The sequence below is a fragment of the Pseudonaja textilis genome, chromosome 10 (assembly GCF_049901715.1).
Source record: "Pseudonaja textilis isolate UNSWEBS1 chromosome 10, rPseTex1.2, whole genome shotgun sequence".
In the NCBI taxonomy this organism is placed as follows: Eukaryota; Metazoa; Chordata; class Lepidosauria; order Squamata; family Elapidae; genus Pseudonaja; species Pseudonaja textilis.
Window position 1 is genome coordinate 12,245,972 of NC_141999.1, and position 19,306 is coordinate 12,265,277.

At 40.5% G+C, this 19,306-nt stretch overlaps 2 protein-coding genes across 2 annotated transcripts in view; one reads left to right on the forward strand and one right to left on the reverse strand.

Annotated features, from left to right (window-relative positions):
- Positions 1-2,756, reverse strand: part of FGR (FGR proto-oncogene, Src family tyrosine kinase) — a 67,931-nt gene extending 65,175 nt beyond the window's left edge. Inside the window, exon 1 of the mRNA XM_087939725.1 lies at positions 2,671-2,756. The gene's annotated coding sequence lies outside the window, so the exon portion shown is untranslated. The remainder of the gene's footprint in view (positions 1-2,670) is intronic.
- Positions 2,757-12,443: 9,687 nt separating this feature from the next.
- Positions 12,444-19,306, forward strand: part of LOC113437713 (digestive cysteine proteinase 2-like) — a 52,451-nt gene continuing 45,588 nt past the window's right edge. The window contains exon 1 of the mRNA XM_026702841.2: positions 12,444-12,582. Coding sequence (XP_026558626.2) covers positions 12,531-12,582 — 52 coding nt within the window. The 5' untranslated portion in view covers positions 12,444-12,530. The remainder of the gene's footprint in view (positions 12,583-19,306) is intronic.

Consider the following 19,306-nt stretch of genomic DNA (forward strand, 5'->3'; position numbering starts at 1 on the left):
GAAAGCCTCCAGGGATGAAGCTCCCACAACAAAAAGAGATCACTCTGGCGGAAAAACAAATCTGGTCACGTTGCCAACTTCAAAAGCCGATACAAAAATTTATGCCACCAGATAAAGACTGAATGCACCAATTATCACATCAAACAAGAGGAAAACTTTCTACGCACCAATTCCACCCATGCTTTTTACAATTTTGTAAACAACAAACTAAAAGACTCAAGGTCCATCCCACCCCTGATAGGACCTAATGGTAAAGACTGCAACGGCGACACCATTAAAGCCAACATCTTTAACACATTCTTTGGCTCAGTATTTGTAAACAGCAATGGATCATGCCCAGTATTTCCTAATCGAACCACAGACAGCTACAGCGATCTAATACATATCGATTTTACAGAAGACAATGTTGAAAAAGCACTACACAATCTAAAACCATCTCTATCTATTGGACCGGACGGAATATGTGCCTACTTCTTAAAAAAGCTATCCACTGCCATAGCTGAACCTCTAAGCATAATCTTTGAAAAATCTTTCAGGACCAGCTCCTTGCCTAACCTATGATCACAAGCCACAGTCATCCCCATCTTCAAAAAGGGAGACCCCAGCCTAGTTGAAAATTACAGACCAATCTCCTTATGCTGCGTCACCTGTAAAGTCATGGAATCAATTATTAACCAATCCATTATCCTCCACTTAGAGATAAACAACCTACTCTCTAATAAACAATTTGGTTTCAGAAAAAAACTATCCTTTAATCTGCAACTCTAACACTGCAAAAACATATGGACTACACAACTCGATCAGGGCAAAGCAATAGATGCAATCTACATAGACTTCTGTAAAGCCTTTGATTCAGTGGTACACGACAAACTACTCCTAAAACTAAAATCTTACGGTATCTCTGGACACCTGCATAACTGGATAGAAGCATTCCTGTCAAACAGACAACAAATGGTCAAAATTGGGAGAGTCCTATCAAATTCTGTACCTGTCAATAGTGGTGTCCCCCAAGGCAGTGTTCTAGGACCAACTCTCTTCATACTCTACATAAATGACCCGTGTGATCACATTAAGAGCAACTGCATTCTCTTCGCAGATGATGTAAAGCTGTTCAATACCACAGACAATACTGCTACCCTTCAAAAAGATCTTGACTATGTATCAGAATGGTCAAACAAATGACAACTTCAAATCTCAACAAATAAATGCTCTGTCCTACATATTGGCAAAAAAAAAATCAGAAAATAAAATACAGGCTGAATAGTCAAGGCCTTGTTGATGATCCAAACTGTCAAGGATCTTGGAGTACTCATGTCTAATGACCTAAGTGCTAGAGGCCACTGTAACTACATAGCCAAAAAGGCGTTAAGAGTTGTTAACCTAATCCTACGTAGCTTTTTCCCTGGTAATATCACACTACTAACTAGAGCATACAAAACATTCACTAGATCAATACTTGAATACAGCTCATCAGTCTGGAACTCACATTACATATCTGATATTAGCACAGTTGAGAAAGTCCAGAAATATTTCACAAGAAGAGTTCTCCACTCCTCTACTCGTTGTAGAATACCTTATGCCACCAGACTTGAAATTCTAGACCAAGAAAACCTTGAATTATGCCGTCTTCGGTCTGATCTAAGTATGGTATATAAAATCATACATTGCAATGACTTACCTGTCAATGAATACTTCAGCTTTAACCATAACAACTCAAGAGCACACAATAGATACAAACTCAAGGTTAACCGCCCCAAACTTGATTGCAGGAAATACGACTTCAGCAACAGAGTGGTCAATGTCTGGAATACTCTACCTGACTCTGGTTTCCTCCCCAAACCCCAAAAACTTAAACTTAGACTGTCTACTATTGACCTCACCCCTTTCCTAAGAGGTCTGTAGGGGGCGTGCATAAGCGCACCAACGTGCCTACCATCCCTTTCCTATTGTTTCTTTTATTTTTCTTATATGTACCCATTTCATGTATTCATAACTATGTTTATACTTATACCTGTTATCTTGTAAGTGATTGACAAAACAAATCAAATGAAAAAATAAAAAAATAAAATAAACTTCTGGAGGCAACTTCTGTTCCATGGGTTGATTGTTCTCACTGTCAGAAAATTTCCCTTATGCCTTGGAAAATAGCTTGCTGTTCATCTCGCAGTTTAAAGTGAGATAAAACACACAAACGTTCAACAATTATAAAACATTACAATTACAGAAAGTTAAACAAACTGAAAGCGAGAAGTGGGAGTTACTTCTCTGTCCATGCCCTAAAACCACCTCTAGCCAACAGCTTCTCCTTTAGGCTAGCTGGCATAGCCAGGATTTAAGGCAGGGATCTTCAAACTTGACAGCTTTAAGACTTGTGGACTTCAACTCCCAGGATTCTACCTCCAGTCATGTTAGCTCAGGAATTCTGGGTGTTGAAGTGCACAAATCTTAACCTTGCCAAGTTTGAAGACCCTTGATTTAAAGTTTTTTCTAAAGGCTAAAAGAGAGGAGATGGCTCTTACCTACTGTGGCAAGAGCAAGCAACTAGCTCTGTTCTTTTCCGGGAGACATTATTCCACCATTTCATTCCCCCGCTCTATATTTTTATATTTCTTCCTCTCAGAGTCCAGCCCATTGTGGATTATTCAATAAACCAAGTAAAACATGACTCACCTACCCTATTGTGGAGTTGTGTTTTCTCTTAAGGTTTAGTTCTGCAGGGGGATCTAAGCGACCGTGTGGTTAAGACAGTCTTTCCCAATCTTGGCAACTTTAAGATGGGTGGACTTTAACTCCTAGAATTCTCCCAGCCAGGAATAGAGTTTCAATTATGATGATGCATCTGCCACCTTGTGGTTGTTTGACACTCACGTTCACCCTTGTGGATGCCCTGGTACAAAAGGCATTCTTGGGCACGGACGTGGCCCTGTCTTCTCTCGAAACAGGTTCATTTATCACCTGGCCAACTTTAAGATGGTGTGGACTTCAACTCCTAGAATTCTTCAGTGAGCATACCGGCTGGGAAATTCTGGGAGTTGAAGTCCACATTTTAAAGCAGCCCAGATTGAGACTGAATCATTGTAGACTGAACCATTGCAAAGGTAACGCATCTTCCTTACACTGTTCTTCAGCAATTTCCCCCAAAAGCTTTCAGCTTCCTTTTGATAGTTGTCTCTAACTTGGCTTCAGTAATGTACTCCATTCTAACTCATCTGTCCACCTTTTCTCAGTTTCTGAAACTGAAAAATGTCAAAAAACCTGAACAGATTTATATTATTATGACCCACGCTGCATCTGTTCCCTTACTGCAGCAGATGGTATCCCATTATTTTTAAGCCTATTCAAATATAAGAGAGTCCGGTCATGTCAAGATTCAACGCTATATTCCTTACAGACCTTTTAAAGATCCTTTGTTAGGGAATGGAAGCATGGAGATATGGAATTCTTGAAACACATAGATCAGATTCTCGTAAACACCCAACGAGCAGGGAGTTTGATAGGTTCAGCCCTATCATAGAAATCCTTTTTAACAGTAGTTTTATTAAACATTATAATTTTAAAAACTAATATAAACTAAAATAAGATACAATCAATGTCTCTTAACTATAAACAAATCCTTAAAGCGTCTCTGTTCAGTTCTGATCAGCAAAAATCCATTAAGAGTTATCAGAGGTGGTAATATTTCTATTTTAGCCTTGATCAAATAAAGCAACTTTATATTTCTTCCTCCTACTTCTAACGAACTTGAACCTTTAATACCTTCAAATAATGTCCTAGAACCTGATCTCTTTTTGTTAGTTTTTTTAATGTCCCGTTTCACAAAATTCTTCAAAGCTTTAGTAAGCCTCTTTTGTAAATCCAATATAGGAAAATTACCCAGGTCATTCTCTCTTAGTTAGTTATTTGTGTATCCCTTTTAATTCTTAAAATATCAGCTAGTGTCTTTTGGATGTCCAGGGTAACCTCTTTTTTCATGTCATTTGTAAACTGTCATTTTAAAACCTTTTTTTTTTTAATTAAAAAATAAAAATTTGCTTGCATCCTAGGCACTTCTCATTTACATCTCCACCCTTATTAAAAACGACAAAAAGTTTTCTTGCCTCCAAATTAGCCATTTGGTGGGTGCATTTTGGCAATTCAGTTCTGGGGGTGAGGGAGCCACATATAGCCCAGCACATTCCAGTCTATAAATGAGACCGGAAAGCAAAATACAAGATCATTTGACATGTCAGGCTACATGATAACAGCAACTACTTCTGACTTCTCCGTTTAGATTGTTGTGTGCTGTATGAAGCCAGACATGCTAACTGTTTTACTTTTTGTAAATTAGGGAGAATCCTGTGCGGTATTAAGATTAATTTTCAGCTGTCCACCCAGGTGGGCTCAGCATTGACACTGCTATGAAAGCTGTTAATTTTCTCAGAGTTGTCATTAATGTAAGATCACAGGAGACACGATGTGATAAAGTTTCTAACTGCATTTCTTCGTCTTGGATATGCTGCTTGCATTGAACGTCGATATTTTTAAGCATCTATACAACAACCTGGGAAGTCAATTAGATTCCTAGAACATTTGAAAAAAAAAAAAAAAAACCAAGCAGGGGGCTGCAAAACAATCAATATGTAAGGAGTGTTGTTGGGGAAAGCTAATTATTTCATGCGACAAAAGCAACCACTAAAAAAAAAAGGCTAGCTATAGCTGGCCTGCTCTCAGCCAGAAATTAGCTATTTCTGGTAGACAAAAAGCCACCTAGGCTCTTTTTTTGCTGGCAAGCAATGAACAAGATGTGCTTTCATGGCATCCACGTATGCACAGCAATGTCACCGTGCATACGTAGACGCCACTACCCCTCACAAGGAAGGCAGGCTTGCAAGATGATGTCACTCTGGGGTGGCAATTCAACTTGTTTTGTGGCAGTCCCCTCCCATTCCATCCCATCTTGCTCCAATAACATATAGCACAGCTTCCTCAACTTGATGCTCTTCAAAGGTTAATGCAGGCCCCACGTTGCTCAGCCATCATGGCCTAGAAGAACATAGAATAATAGGGTTGAAAGGGACCTTGGAGATCTTCTAATCCAGGGGTCTCCAACCTTTTGGACCTCAGGGACCACCAAACTCATAATTTTAAATCCCGCGGACCAGAGATCCTGGGAAAATCCCAAAAACAGTCTACAGGAAAATTTCCCACCCCGTTTTTCTACCGATCAATCATTCTTTATTTGGGATCACAGGATACTGTCTCCAGCTCCATTCTCGGGGGGGGGGGCGGGGGAGAGACTTTTGGCTTCATGCAAGGAAAGCAGCAGAAGCAGCAGAAATCTTTCTTTCTCTCCCCCAAACTCTGCCAGAAACGAGTCTTTCTGAGATTTGTCACACCGGCGCAGCCTCTTGGAGCAGGAGGCCTTGCAGGGTCCCGAAGACTCATTTCTGGAAATGAGAAAGTTTGGGGGAGAGAAAGAAAGACTTTTGCTGCTTTCCTTACGTGCAGCCAAAAGCAGAAGAAGAGAGAAGCGGAAAGAAGCAGCCCAGTGGCTAGGCAGGGCACGTGGGGCAAGTGCAGCAAGTGAGTGAGCGCGCCCTTTTTCCACTACCCTCACTACCTCGTGTTGTTCATAATGCAAGCGACGCAAGCCTTGTGTTCCCATGGGCCATGTGGGCGGCGCAGCCTTGTGTTCCCGCGCAGCCTGGATTAATTGCTTTGGGAGTGATATTTCTCTATGGACCACCAAAAATTTTCTCATGGACCACCAGCCCACTGGTTAGTGACCACTGTTCTAATCCAACCCCTGCCATGGTAGGACTTACAGAATATAGAAGAACAATTCAGAGTTTTGAATAAAGAGAAGCTTGATCTCTTGCAGAATATAAACAGCAGATACATTTTGGTTATTTTTATACAGGTAGTCCTCAATTTATGGTTACAATAGAGACCAGAACTTCTGTTGCTAAATAAGGTAGTCGTTAAGTGAGTCACACCTAATTTTACTATTTATTTTTTTTGCTGTGGTTGTTAAGCAAATCACTGGAGATATTAAGGTAACCATGCAGTCATTAAAAGACTGAGCTTGTTGGAAGTCAGCTGGGAAGGTCACAGATGGAGATCACAGGACTCTGCAATTGTCATAAATACATGATAGTTGCCAAGTGCCAGAATGTTGATCACATGGCCATGGGGATGCTGTGATATGTGTAAGTGTGAGGACTGGTTATGTCATGGCTCTGTTGGAGACTGACTCCGAGGGAGAGGAGGAACAGCCGACAGGGGATGGAAGTGTGGCTCCGGAGGTTGTGGAGGGGGCTGGGGAAGGGCAGAGGCTGGCTGGGAAGTCAGAGGAAGACCCAGGCCCATCCCCTCTTCAGCCTAGGGCATGCAGGGAACAGAGAAGGGAACAACATGGCTTACAGGAGAGGAAGCAGCCATGATACCCTTCACTGGTTGCAGCTTGGGGGAATAGTATATTGGAGAGGCATTTAAAACACAGCGTTGCTAGAAGCAAAGCGTGTTTTATTTCTGGCTGAGGTTTATCTTGTTTGGAGTTCTTCCAAAGCTGGGTCACCAACCTTTTGGACCTCAGGGACCACCAAACTCCTAATTTTAAATCCCAGGGACCACTAACCAATTCTGTGGGCATGGCCTAATTTGTGGGTGTGGCTTGGTGGGCATGGCTGGGCATGGCTTGTATGTAAATACTATAAATATTTATATAAATATTGAATTTTTTATTAAAAAAGAGCAACTTTTACCCAAAATCAGGCAAAGCAGGCAGGCAGATTGAGTTGCTCACAGAATCATTCAGCGATCTATCTATCTGCCATCAACTGGCTCAGTCCCTCAAATTTGCTTGCCTTGAGTCTGCACTAATAATAGAACCAATAATAATAGATAATAATAGAACTAAGGGAGGTCTGGCTATGCTTAAAAGCAGAGCCGAAGATCTAAAGACTAGCTAGAAAGCAAGAAATCCAATCATTTCCTGTGTCCTAGCTAATCTAAATCTCCTGGGACAGCAGAACAGCTGATAGTCAGAAAAAGGAAAAATAGCAATTTTAGCAGGCAAGTTTGCCAGGTAAGGAGTGAGTGGGTGGGTGGGGGGTTTCCCGTGAGCCATGTGGATGGTGCAGACTTGTGTTTCTGCGCAGCCTGGATTAATTGCTTTGGGGGATGCTCTGGGGGTGAGATTTCTCTGCAGCCCACCAAAATTTTCTCAGGGCCAACCAGTTGGCCACCGCTGTTTGAAAGGACGGTGTCTTGTTATCTTCTTGAAGTTTGTGATTAATTATCCTGGTCTGTCATGAAAATTCCTTCAGTGCAGTTTGTTTTGGTTTTTTTATTTCTCCGTTATCTGTTCATTGAGTTTGGACTGTAATTCTTTCTTTTGGAGACTATTTTGGAAAGAGTTTAATCTCCAACTGCAAACAATTGAACAGTGGGACCAAGTTGGAGGCATTAAAGGAAATTTATTTATGTTTGGGAATTTATTATGTGTGTGCTGCTTCCTGGGTCATCACAGGTTATAAGTCAAGGACTATCTGTCTATGAGCAAACTATTTCTGAAGTGCCCACAATGGAGGAATGGTTGCTGGCGATGGCAGAACTAGCAGAGATGGCAAAATTAGTTTGCTTGTTTGATTAGAGAAAGATCAACGGCTACATTTATCAGTGACTAGAAATCCTTTATGGATGTTTTGCTGAAAAAAAGGAAACAAACTTGTAATTTATGAGTTTGAAAAGTAGAAAGGGTAGCTCATGGAAAGAAAGAAATTACGGTGTAACTTTAACAAGAAAAGGTAAAATATAAATGCATTTATAAGCGCTGTCAAAAAGATTGGAAGCTGCTGCTTTATAATAATTTTCTTTTTTTATTCATAATTCTTTCTTCCTTTGCTTCTTTTCTAATATTTGTATTTTTAAAAAATCTTGTTAAAATATCAATGAAAGTTATATTTTAAAAACTGGTGCATTTTCTTTTAATGTCCTGTGACATTTTCAGATTACGCACTTATCTATTTTGAGACGTGTGGTTCAGTTTCTGCTGTTCTCCCATTTTCCTACTATAACATGAGCAGAAGGTGCTCCTTAGGAAATCACAATCCATTAATACTGTAGTCACGTCTTTCTGATAATTAAGAACTGGGACGTCACTAAGAATTTCTCCAGGAGTCTTCCTGGAGCACCATTTGAGATCTGGTTATTTTTCACTGGAGGCTTTTAGGAAGAGATTGTCCTGAATGACAGAGGATTTTCTCATCTCCGAGTAGCGATTGAAAACTTCTAACTCTATTATTCTGTTGTTGTTTTTTCGGATTCTCTGCATTTCGTTTCATTCATTTTCCGTGGAACACGGGTGGAAATCATGATACTGCTGAAATTAAGATATGTATCTCTCAGCTTTGGTAATGGTTAGACTTAGAGCAATATTTCTTTGGAGTTCTTGTTTATAAAAGTCTCTTTTATAAATCCAATATAGTAAAGTTATCTAAAATCACCCTTTTGGTTTGTTATTTGTATTCCTCTGTTTATTATTGAGACATCAGCCAGTTTCATTTTTATGTCCAGTGTAGCATCTTTTTGCATATTGTTCTTCTAACTTGTCATGTTAAAATCTACTTTCTAATCAAGTCTCAATCTTGTCTGGCAAACTTGTTCCTCTGCCCTAACTTCTTTTAAACATAGTCCATCTATAGAGGCAGATTTTATTTTATTCTTAAAATAAACTTCTAGGTCCATTATTCAAAAATATCCTTCAATATGTCCAATGTTAAAGTATTTTCCTCCAGTCTGAATTGAGCATTTAGTTCCTTCTGATTCCCTCTAGTGTTCAACCTTCAAGGTTTCAACTATAAAATTTTATTTAAAGGGAATTCAAAATAAAAGGATTTTCCCATATGAAGAGTTCTTAATATTCATTCAAAAATCTTCTTTCAAATCCATCTGGACCTTTAGTCCATTTGTAACTTTCCAGAATCAACGTTCTAATCACCCCTTTGCTGTTTATTCCAAAAGGAAAAATAATAAGTCCTTAAATTTGTACTTTAAAATTTATTTTGCTAAGAATTGAAGGAAACTCACCCAGTGCTGTTAAACCTGTCGCTCCAAAGAATCCTAATAGCTGAAAAGGGTGAATAAACATTAGGGTTTGTTTATTACACATTATTTAAGTTTAAAAAAAAACATTTTTGAAAACAATTAGAAAAGGAAATAGGTTAACACAATTTTTAAAAACCCTCATCTCCCAGAGCTCTAAACCCACAGGAAACTTCTGTCTTGTGGATTCCTTTGAGAAGCAACTGTCTGGAGCACTGGTAGGAGGTCTCAAATCTTCTTGTCTGGAGAGGAACTGTAAATAGCTTTTCTACTCACCAGTTCCCTGCAGGCACCCCTGGGTTTCTGTATACACAGGAAGAAGATTCCGCCACTCAAATAGCATGTTCTAGGTTGTCTAGGTCTAGAATTTCAAGTCTGGTGGCATAAGGTATTCTACAACGAGTAGAGGAGTGGATAACTCTTCTTGTGAAATATTTCTGGACTTTCTCAACTGTATTAATATCAGATACGTAATGTGGGTTCCAGACTGATGAGCTGTATTCGAGTATTGGTCTAGCAAATGTTTTGTAGGCTCTAGTTAGTAGTGTGATATTACCAGAGAAAAAGCTATGCAGGATTAGGTTAACAACTCGTAATGCCTTTTTGGCTATGTAGTTACAGTGGCCTCTAGCACTTAGGTCATTAGAGATGAGTATTCCAAGGTCCTTGACAGAGTTTGGATCATCAACAAGGTCTTGACTGTTCAGCTTGTATTTTATTTTCTGATTTTTTTGCCAATATGTAAGACAGAGCATTTATTTGTTGAGATTTGAAGTTGCCATTTGTTTGACCATTCTGATACCATAGTCATGTATCAGAATACATGTTAGAATTTCCAGGTTTAGTAAACAGGATAGGAATTTGCAAAATTTTTAGTAAGTAATTAATGAGTAAGTAAGTAAGTAAGTAACTTGCCCACTGATTAAAACATGTAAGTCCAGTTCAGCTTTTTAGCTTTTAGCAGCTCAGCTCAATCTGCAGAAAAAAAGCTTAAAGAGGACTGTGGTTGATTTTCTTTCTTTTTTTTCCCAACTGCTAAAAGTTTTTCTATTTTCTAAATACCATTCACCAAAATAATTTTAAAAGATGCAATTCTAGAGTTGGCAGGCGAACAGTTGGCAGTGATGTTTGTCTATATTGCTTTTCCCCCCAAATGAACACAAGGTTTCTTTAAAAAAAATCAGATTTCAGATTATTTAGCAAGCTCAGAACTAAGAGCGTGGGGAAATCGTTTCCATTATTCATACCTGTTTCTCTCAGTAGAAGAAGCCTCCTGGAACTGCATACAAGCAATAGAAACAATATTAAATCAAAATATAATAAAATATTACTTAAAAACAAGCTAACATCTTGCATCCTCCCTGCAAGGCAATTGGTGTTAACGGTCTTGCAGGCAGCAGGGAGAATAAATTGCAAATGAAACCAGTTTGGGGTGGTGTCTTCCTTCCCTTCTCTTTTTTGATATATTCCTACAGGGCAATTGAAATTAATGGCTTGTGTGAGGATGCCCAGCTCAACAGGCTTCTCAGGTTTTTTTTATCTGCTTTTCTCCCAAATATTAGTTCAAGGAAGTTTCTGGAATATTTGGATGTTGTTGCATACAGATTTCATCCAGAACAAGTGCTACTTAAATGTCTGATTAAACCACACTGGGTGTGCTTCCAGAGCATGCAAAGTCCCCAAGCAAATCACATTTTGGTTTTATTATGATGTGTGAACCTGCACTGAGCTTTTGCTTGTCTGAATCACAAACTAACCAATTTTAGCCTAGAATGATGTGGAATCAGCTAGTTTGATTAGTCTATGGTTCAGTGTATTGCAATCAGCCATAAAAGAACCTTTGGACCAGAGCAGCTTGATTGCGGTTGACAGTTGTGGGAATCAGGAAAAACTAGGTGTGATACTCCTATAGGAGTCTGAATCTGAGGAGGAAGCCAAACAGCTGACAGGGAGTGGGAGTGTGGCTCCATTGGCTGTGGAGCAGGCTGGGGAAGGGCAAAGTCTGGCGGGACAGAGCAGGGGAGAGATAGAACAAGGGAGAGGGAGTTCAGATGAAAACCCAGGCCCACCTCCTCTTCAACCTAGGGCATGCAGGGAGGAACAGAGAAGAGAGCTGTGTGGTTTATGGGGGAGGAAAGGGCCCTGATTCCCTTCATTAGCCACAGCTGGGAAGACAGTTGATAAGAAATTCAGGCTGCGTGCAGAAGGCTGCTGGGAGCAAATGTGACTTTATCGTGTGTTGTCGTAGCTTATCTATGTTCCTGGCATCTTCCCAACCATGTGACTTTTGCCATGCTTTCAAGTCTGAAATTCTTGCTCCTGCCCTGCCAAACTAATTACTTCAGTTTAGCTTGTTTGGACTTTACGTTACAGTTTGTGTTGCTCATGTTTTGGACTTAATTTTCTGCAGTCAAAGGCTGTTCCTGGGAGAGATTTTCTCCAGCCAGAAGGTAACCTGGACATTGGGGGCAAAGTTGGAGATAATAAAGGGACTCTTATTGCTTATCTGACTGTGTTGCCTTTGTGCCATGCCCCGGGTCATCACACTTAAAACACGGTCCAGTTGTCCATGATCAAGAGACATTGAAACATGGACATAAAATTATAAGAAGTTCTTTAGAGGACACTGAATCGATAGTCAGTATAGGTATCAAAATTACAGCATCCTTTATGAATGGCTTTCCAAACTCTGCCTAAACTTATGCAAAGAAGGAGAAACCATTACTACTTTTCCTCAAGTTTCAGAAGGTCTCCCTGGCCACAAAGGCTAAAAGGTAGCAGAAGGGTTCATCTCAACTTTGGACCCTGGAATTCTCAAGGCTGTTGTTCTTTTTACCCCAAGTGAAGGTTCTCAGAGTATGGTTGACTTTGCCCAACACACATAACTAGAAACCTAGGAACTACATGCATACAACATGCAAAACTTGAGTAATCTTGTCTTTCTGGTGACTTTCAGGTGAACACCCAGCCTACTTGGTTAATCTGGAGCTCAGTGTATTGTCTGAATCAAGAAAGTAGATTCATTCGATAACTCAAGTAAAGGATGTGAATCTTCTAAGCCAGGAGTCCCCAACTTTGGCAACTTTAAGACTTGTGGACTTCAACTCACAGAATTCCTGAGCTAACATGACTGGAGGAGGAATTCTGGGAGTTGAAGTCCACAAGTCTTAAACTTGCCAAGTTTGGAGACCTCTGTTCTAAGCCAATGCAAGATACATTTTTTTCCCCTAAATTCTGAGCAGACTCTTACAATCAGCTTTTCCTCTTTCTACATCCTTGTTTGGCCAACCATCTCTCCCTGCCCCAAACAACTCCCACTCTTTTGAAATCCAAGCTGAAGCTCCACCCTGTTAGAGAGGAGGTGAGGCTCCTATTTGCCAGCTGCCTTAATTTAAAAGGGAAGGTGAGCTATGTGCTAGGAAAGGTTGGGAGGACGAAGAGTCACCATGGGGAGACTGATCTTTTTACTTCACTTATGTGCCTGGACTTTTGCTTTCGGTGAGTATTTGGTTGAGGAAGGGTGATTTTTCTTCTTCTTCTTCTTCTTATGAACAGTTTCTGTAGGCAAAGCATGTTTTGCTTTAATACTGATGCTTGTGGGTGGAGAATTCAGTGTGTTTGCTTTGCTGCTCTCTGCGTAGCTGGGTTCCTCTCCTTCAGTTGGGGAGGTGGGGTAGACAAGTTGCTACATCATTCTCCAAGATGTGAGAACTGCCATGGCTTTAATAATAGCCAAAAAAGGGAACTATTGAAACACAAGAGAATATTTGCAGTTTGAGGGTGGAAACCACAAGCTTTGCAGAAGTATTTAGAATATTACAAGAAATGGCAAAGTGGTCTCTAGAAACACCCTTTAAGAGGGTTGGAACTGTGTTCGTACAATCTGTTTGAACTGCAAACAAGCTAACCCTCATCTAGTTATGTTGTGTGAATCAGACTCTGTCCTGTCCCAGCTCTGACACACAAAAAAGACTACAGTTCTCGGCTTTACTTGATTTTGAGCAATGACAGCAGCAGCAGGCAGGGTGTGTAGGGTGATGTGCACACACAATCTCAAACTGTCCCAGATCACTTGGATGCTTAAAAGCAAGATCCCATTGGTGCACGCTCCAGAGATCACAGAGTTGGCACAGTTTGTCAGCCAATCCAGGTGTCAGCTTTGGAAGCCATATTGAGACCAGATGCTCCCATGGCGCCACATTTTGAACCTGGGAAAGTGGGAGGGGGGATTTCTTGGAGTGTATGTAGTTAGACGTAATAACTTTCTTTTTCTAATTCAAGGTCGTGTTATTTTGCACATAAGTGAGGGGAGGTCTCAAGTTGGGACGGAGGATGATTGGGGCATGTGATGTGACGAGGGGTGCAGGGGGTGGATTTGTAGTTTTTACTTATTGCAAGGAAGCCCGGAACTTTCAGATTCGGGATTCCCCAGTTATGCCAGTTACTATCCAAAATAAAAGGAACTTTTGAGAAGATGTCTGTCTCGGAGTTATTGGTTGGGAATGGAGATTTGCTAGAACGCTGACATCAGGTTCAAAAAGCACAGCATTTTCACAGGAAAGAGCTCAGGGCATAACAGACAGAGGTCCCAGTAAACAGAGTACTTATCTGAAATGGATGGCTTTCCTGTGATGGTCATAAAAGAGACCCTGCCAAGGGTAAGCAGTCACTGGTGGGAAACCCCTTGCTTGGCAAAGAGCCTGAAGATCTGTCCTTCACTCGGTCTCATGTATCTTATGGCTGGAAGGAGCTCCTGGATCAAACCCCTCATACTCTGCTTCCAGGTGGTCTATAGACTCTACTGCTCAATCAGGCCAAGGTGTCTCCCTACTCCTGAATGGGGCAGGCTGCTATTCCACAGGGTCCTCTGAAGTCACCTCCCCAGACACCTCAGAGGCAGAGCTGGGGGTAAATCAATTCAGGGTGTCCTGCAAACAAACCAACTTATCTTCTGTGGATGTGCAGTTTCACTCATTGAGGGGTGAGGGGAGGTGATGGAAAACTGCCGAGATGGGAAACGGTGTGCTGTAATCTTGGGTTATAAACACCGAGGTTAATGTCTAGATCAGTGTTCCTCATCCTTAGAAAGTTTTAAGGTGTGTGTGGACTTCAACTCCCAGAATTCTTCAGCCAGAAGATTGAAGTCCACACTTCTTAAAGTTCCTAAGATTGAGAAGTACTGATTTCGATAAATCCACTGATTAAGGCACAGGAAGCTAATGAAACAGGGGCACTTCTAACTGTGGCTTTCCTTCTTTGGACTCTGCCACTCCTCAAAACACCCTCCAAAGGCATTTTAAATGTTTCCTTGTGACTTCTTATGATAATTTTAAATTGGCCAGTTGTTTAATTTTGATTTTGCTGTTAGCAACTCAGAGAACTCTTCTTCAGGATTTGGGTGGCCCAGAACACATACATCAATAAATACATGATTATTCAGGTAGAGCCTTTACAGATCAGCTATATGCTTCTGCATAGGAACAAAAATGCCCCATATCTATGTGTAATTTGCAGCTTTGCGCTGATCCAACATGCATATTCCTGGCTTTGTGTACATGTAATAGATCAACTATGACATATACATATTGCACGAGATATGTATACTCAGATGTCACACTGTTCAAATGAAAGATGGAATGTTTGTGTAAATAAAATAAAACAATTAATTAAAAAAAACGTATACGGTACATCGTGCCTTACAATTCAAGTATAAATCTCAAGTTGTTTTAAAGAACCAGAAACTGTCATAGAGGAAGCTCTACATCTCATGACTCAATAGAGATCTTTCAAGATTTGACTGTTTCATTGTTAAAGATTCTTGAGTTATAGGGACAATGGGTAGTATTGCCAGCTTTTTTCCCCTTAAAGATTAAACTGCCTTGCAAAACAAGCTAAACTCCAAAAGATGTAATATCTCCTTGCAGCGAGAGAAAGAACTATATTTATTTTACGCCTCCCTGCTGCAATGCATAATACAGGGGGTTCCAACTGGGCAACTGCCTTGGTTAGCGACTACAGTTCCAGTACTGTTGAGAAAGTAACTTTGCAACCAATCTTCTCATTTATTGTCATCACAGGTTTGTAAAGCAAATGAGAGCTGAAGGAAGAGGCTAAGCACAGTCATGGTTTCACTTAGCAACTGCTTTGCTTCATCCAGTTGTTGACTCCAACTGTGGTCATTAAGTAAGGACTGCCATAGACCTGTGACTAAGACAACTAGGAAGCAAGCAGGATGCCCTGGGTTTTCAATGGTCTGAACCAGGGTCACAGCCGGGTCATGTGCCATATCAGGACTTTTTTCCCCTTCACTGAACCCCGACATGGGTGTGGCTAGCGTTGATGCATCCATCCCATGATCTGCGAGTTTGACAGCCCTGCTCTAAACTGACTGTGATCTAGTATAACGCATGAACCCAGAGTGTCAATGTGCATACTTCTTGACTAAGAGTAAGGAAAATCAAAAATATCCCTTAAAATAGGTATTTAACTTACATTCTTTATTCCAGCCCAACTAAGGATAATATCAGATTTAATTATCACAAATATCAGAAGCACCGTTCTTTGAGCCCGGGAACTAATTTTTTTCCAGTCTTTTGCTAAGTTTGGGTTCAGCTCAGGAATTTCCCTGAACTAGAAGAGTTTTTAGGTTCTTCTTTTATCATTTGATTTGTTACTTTGCTTTTAAAAAATAAAACATCTGCTTATTAAAAATGAAAGATGCCTAGCAAGAGAAATATATCCTATTTTCATTTAAAGAGAAGGACCAGGGGAGACATGATAGCAGTCTTCCAATATTTGAGGGGCTGCCACAGAGAGGAAGGGGTCAAGCTATTTTCCAAAGCACCCGAAGGCCAGACAAGGAATAATGGATGGAAACTGAACAAGGAGAGATTCAACCTGGAAATAAGGAGAAACTTTCTGACAGTGAGAACAATCAACCAATGGAACACCTTGCCCTCAGAAGTTGTGGGAGCACCATCACTTGAGACTTTCAAGAAGAGATTGGACTGCCATTTGTCAGAAATGGTGTAGGGTCTCCCGCTTGGGTTGGGGGGGTTGGACTAGACACTAGATGACCTACAAGGTCCCTTCCAACTCTGATTGTCTGTTACCTGTTATAATGAAGGACACTTTTGAAGATCCAGGTTGATCTGCCATCCTTGAGGAACAGTTTAACATTTTCATTTCTTTATCCCCGGCTTAAAGCTATGTATAGCTGACCATGCTGGCATACCAGTTTCTCCAGATAAATCAGCACATTCTCCCTGGTTTGGCTTTGCGTTTTAGGTCAAGTCACAACAAGGCATGACTGTAGCAGAAACTGGTGAGCAAAAAAGCAGAAGTGACTTCTGACTTCCTGCTGGCTTCCCCATTGACTTTGCTTATGGGAAGCTGGCAGGGACCACTGGAAATCACAATCATATGACTATAATGGCCACAGTTTTGTGAATTAAACTAGTCTGAATATTGTGGAAGTTTTGATTCCATAGGAGTAAGTTTTTTTAAATACATTCTTTAAGTTAGCAGGTGTTAGGTACCTTGATTCAAAAATTATTGTGGCATAATCCACCGTTTGGGCTAACTTTTGAGGTTACAAAAAGGCAAATGGACAAACAATGAGATTTTTAGTTGTGGCTTGTGTGTGTGCTTTAAAGCAGCCCCAATAGTCCTGCTGAGCAATCACCCAGATATCAATCAGTATTTCTCTCTTTGTTACATTAAGAAGATTCAAGCTATTTCCTTCCACTTGCCCCTCTTCAGATGTATTGACCAACAATGGCTAGATTAAGACAGGAGAGTTTCAATCAACTCGAGATTACCAAGTTGGGAAAGGAAGTTTTTTAAAATGTTAACCCAGAGTGTATGCATGTGTTTACATTAGACAGCAAATGCACCTACATAGGCTTCATTGATTAGATTCACATATTGCATTAAGCCAAGGGTCTTCAAACTTGGCAAGTTTTAAGACTTGTGGACTTCAACACCCAGAATTCCTGAGCTAACAAGACTGGAGGAGGAATTCTGGGAGTTGAAGTCCACAAGTCTTAAAACTTGCCAAGTTTGATGACACCTGCATTAAGCCATGGTTTGCCTTTCTGTGGCTAATTGAATAAATTCCAGTAGTTGAGTAGTTCACCAACATATTAGGATAAAATCAAAGAAATCAAAATTATAACTTATTGTATTGTGTGAATTCAGGAAATGGCTTTTCCTCTGTGTGGAATTAGTTTAAATGCCCATTAATTTTCCAGCTTGTTTGGCAAAAAAGCAGGCAAGCATATTGTTTTTTTTTGCCAGCCATGTGGTTTTTACCAGTATCTCTAGCTTACTAAGGTGATCTCACTTATGAACCTTTGGATACTATAATGATCAGTTGAACGTTCATATTTTGTGTGTGGCTATTAAACAAGTTTGAAGGAGCTAGGCAGCTGTAATGGCTTGTCAACCATAGTTTATGGCTTAATGCATTTGCAGAGCCAATTGCAAAACTGTATTTTATTTAATAAACCATGGTTAGCAAGTCTAACTCAGATTTGATTTGGGGATTCAGGTATTATTGTCCCATCAACCAGCTATCATAGTCCTAAACCAAAAACTAAATTCCATTCTGTGCTAATGCAAACTCTGGCTGTTGTCCAATGTGGCAATTTAGCTTTGAACCTGACCTGCTTAACTGGGATACAGTCACTGTTGTTCGCAGTTAGCTCCTGATAAACATTTCCCCTAATTCGACACCCACAGAGTCATAGCTGGCAAAGCATTATGCAACCACTGCATAAAACAAACCTTTGTTTCCCCTTTAGTTTCTTTTAATGTGTGGAGCCCTTCCTAGTGACATCCTCCATCAAAATTTGCGTAATTATTGGGTTATTAGCAAGCACGCACTCAATTAAGGAAGGCAAATTTAAGGTGTAGCAAATTGTAGCACCTTATCATAATCAGTCCTCACTCTCTTTCAAATGTCCTGTTGCTTAGGATGGCAAAATAATGCTGATAATATCTGGAATTTACCCCTTTCTGGTGCTTTATGGCTGAGATTGTGTTGTTGTTGTAGCCCCAATGTTAGGATGCAGTTTAGCTCCGTTTTACTAAGCTATGGGGAGGGAGGACCTCTGCTGTTAAAAAACCAATATAGCAACCGTCTTTAATAAACCCACTTGGGTTAAAAGATAAAACCACGTTCAAGCTGAGTTTGACTTCAAGTGATTTTGTGAGCAAGACTGTACGGTTTCCCCTGGCAACAGAATAAAAGGAACTTGACACTGGCTTCTTTTCTCGCCCCCCCACCCACCCCCAACTTTCCAATCAAGTCTACAGCCCTGGAGTTTCTTGATAGTCTCCCATTCTGGTATTAAACAGGCGAACCGACATACTTTTTGAACCGTTGTTGGTTTACAGAGTTTGCAGATTAACAGTTGGAAGGGACCTTGTAGATCATCTAGTCCAATCCCCACCCCCCAAGCAGACCCTGCACCATTTCTGGGAGATGGCAGTCCAGTCTCTGGTTGTAATACTGCTATGTAAGGAGAGTTGTTTTAGAAGAAAAGGAAACAGAACCTGTCCTTCAATACATTTGTGACTTGGAAAAGGTGCTCTTCTTTGGATTTTTGTTGGCACCGTAAACCAAAGTTTATCAATCTTTGCAGCTTTCAGATGGGTGGAATCCAATTCCCAGCATTCCCTAGCCAGCATGCTAGCTGAGGAATTCTGGGAGTCGGAGTCCACCCATCTGAAAGCTGCCACGGTTGAGAAATATTAAATAGACAAAATATTACCATAGACGAACATGACATTCTTTCTCCAAATGAAAGGGGAATAAAAAAGTGCTTTCTGCCACAATCTATTCACCTGTTCCATAGGTATGCACAGAATTTCTGATGGTTTTTGGCCATCAGGCTCACCTTTAGATACAAGGATGAGCAGCCCTTTCCGACGAATTATTTAACAAACTCACATTGCTGGCTTATGGTGGCCATTGAAGTATTTAATTTAAATGCTTGAAAATGCTGAGATTCTTTGAAGCTTATTGCAGACTTAGCTGGAACTCTAAAAGCACCCTTCTTGTTCCTATTTTGGCTTGACAGACTGGTCCATCCAGAGTAACCCTCCATGCCAGTCTGGTTCTTTCAAGTTAATTGAATTATCAACCACAAACTGCAACTCTCGCAGCCGTTCATCCAGTTTCACCGGGAACGACAAGCGAGAGTCTGTGGGAGGACGA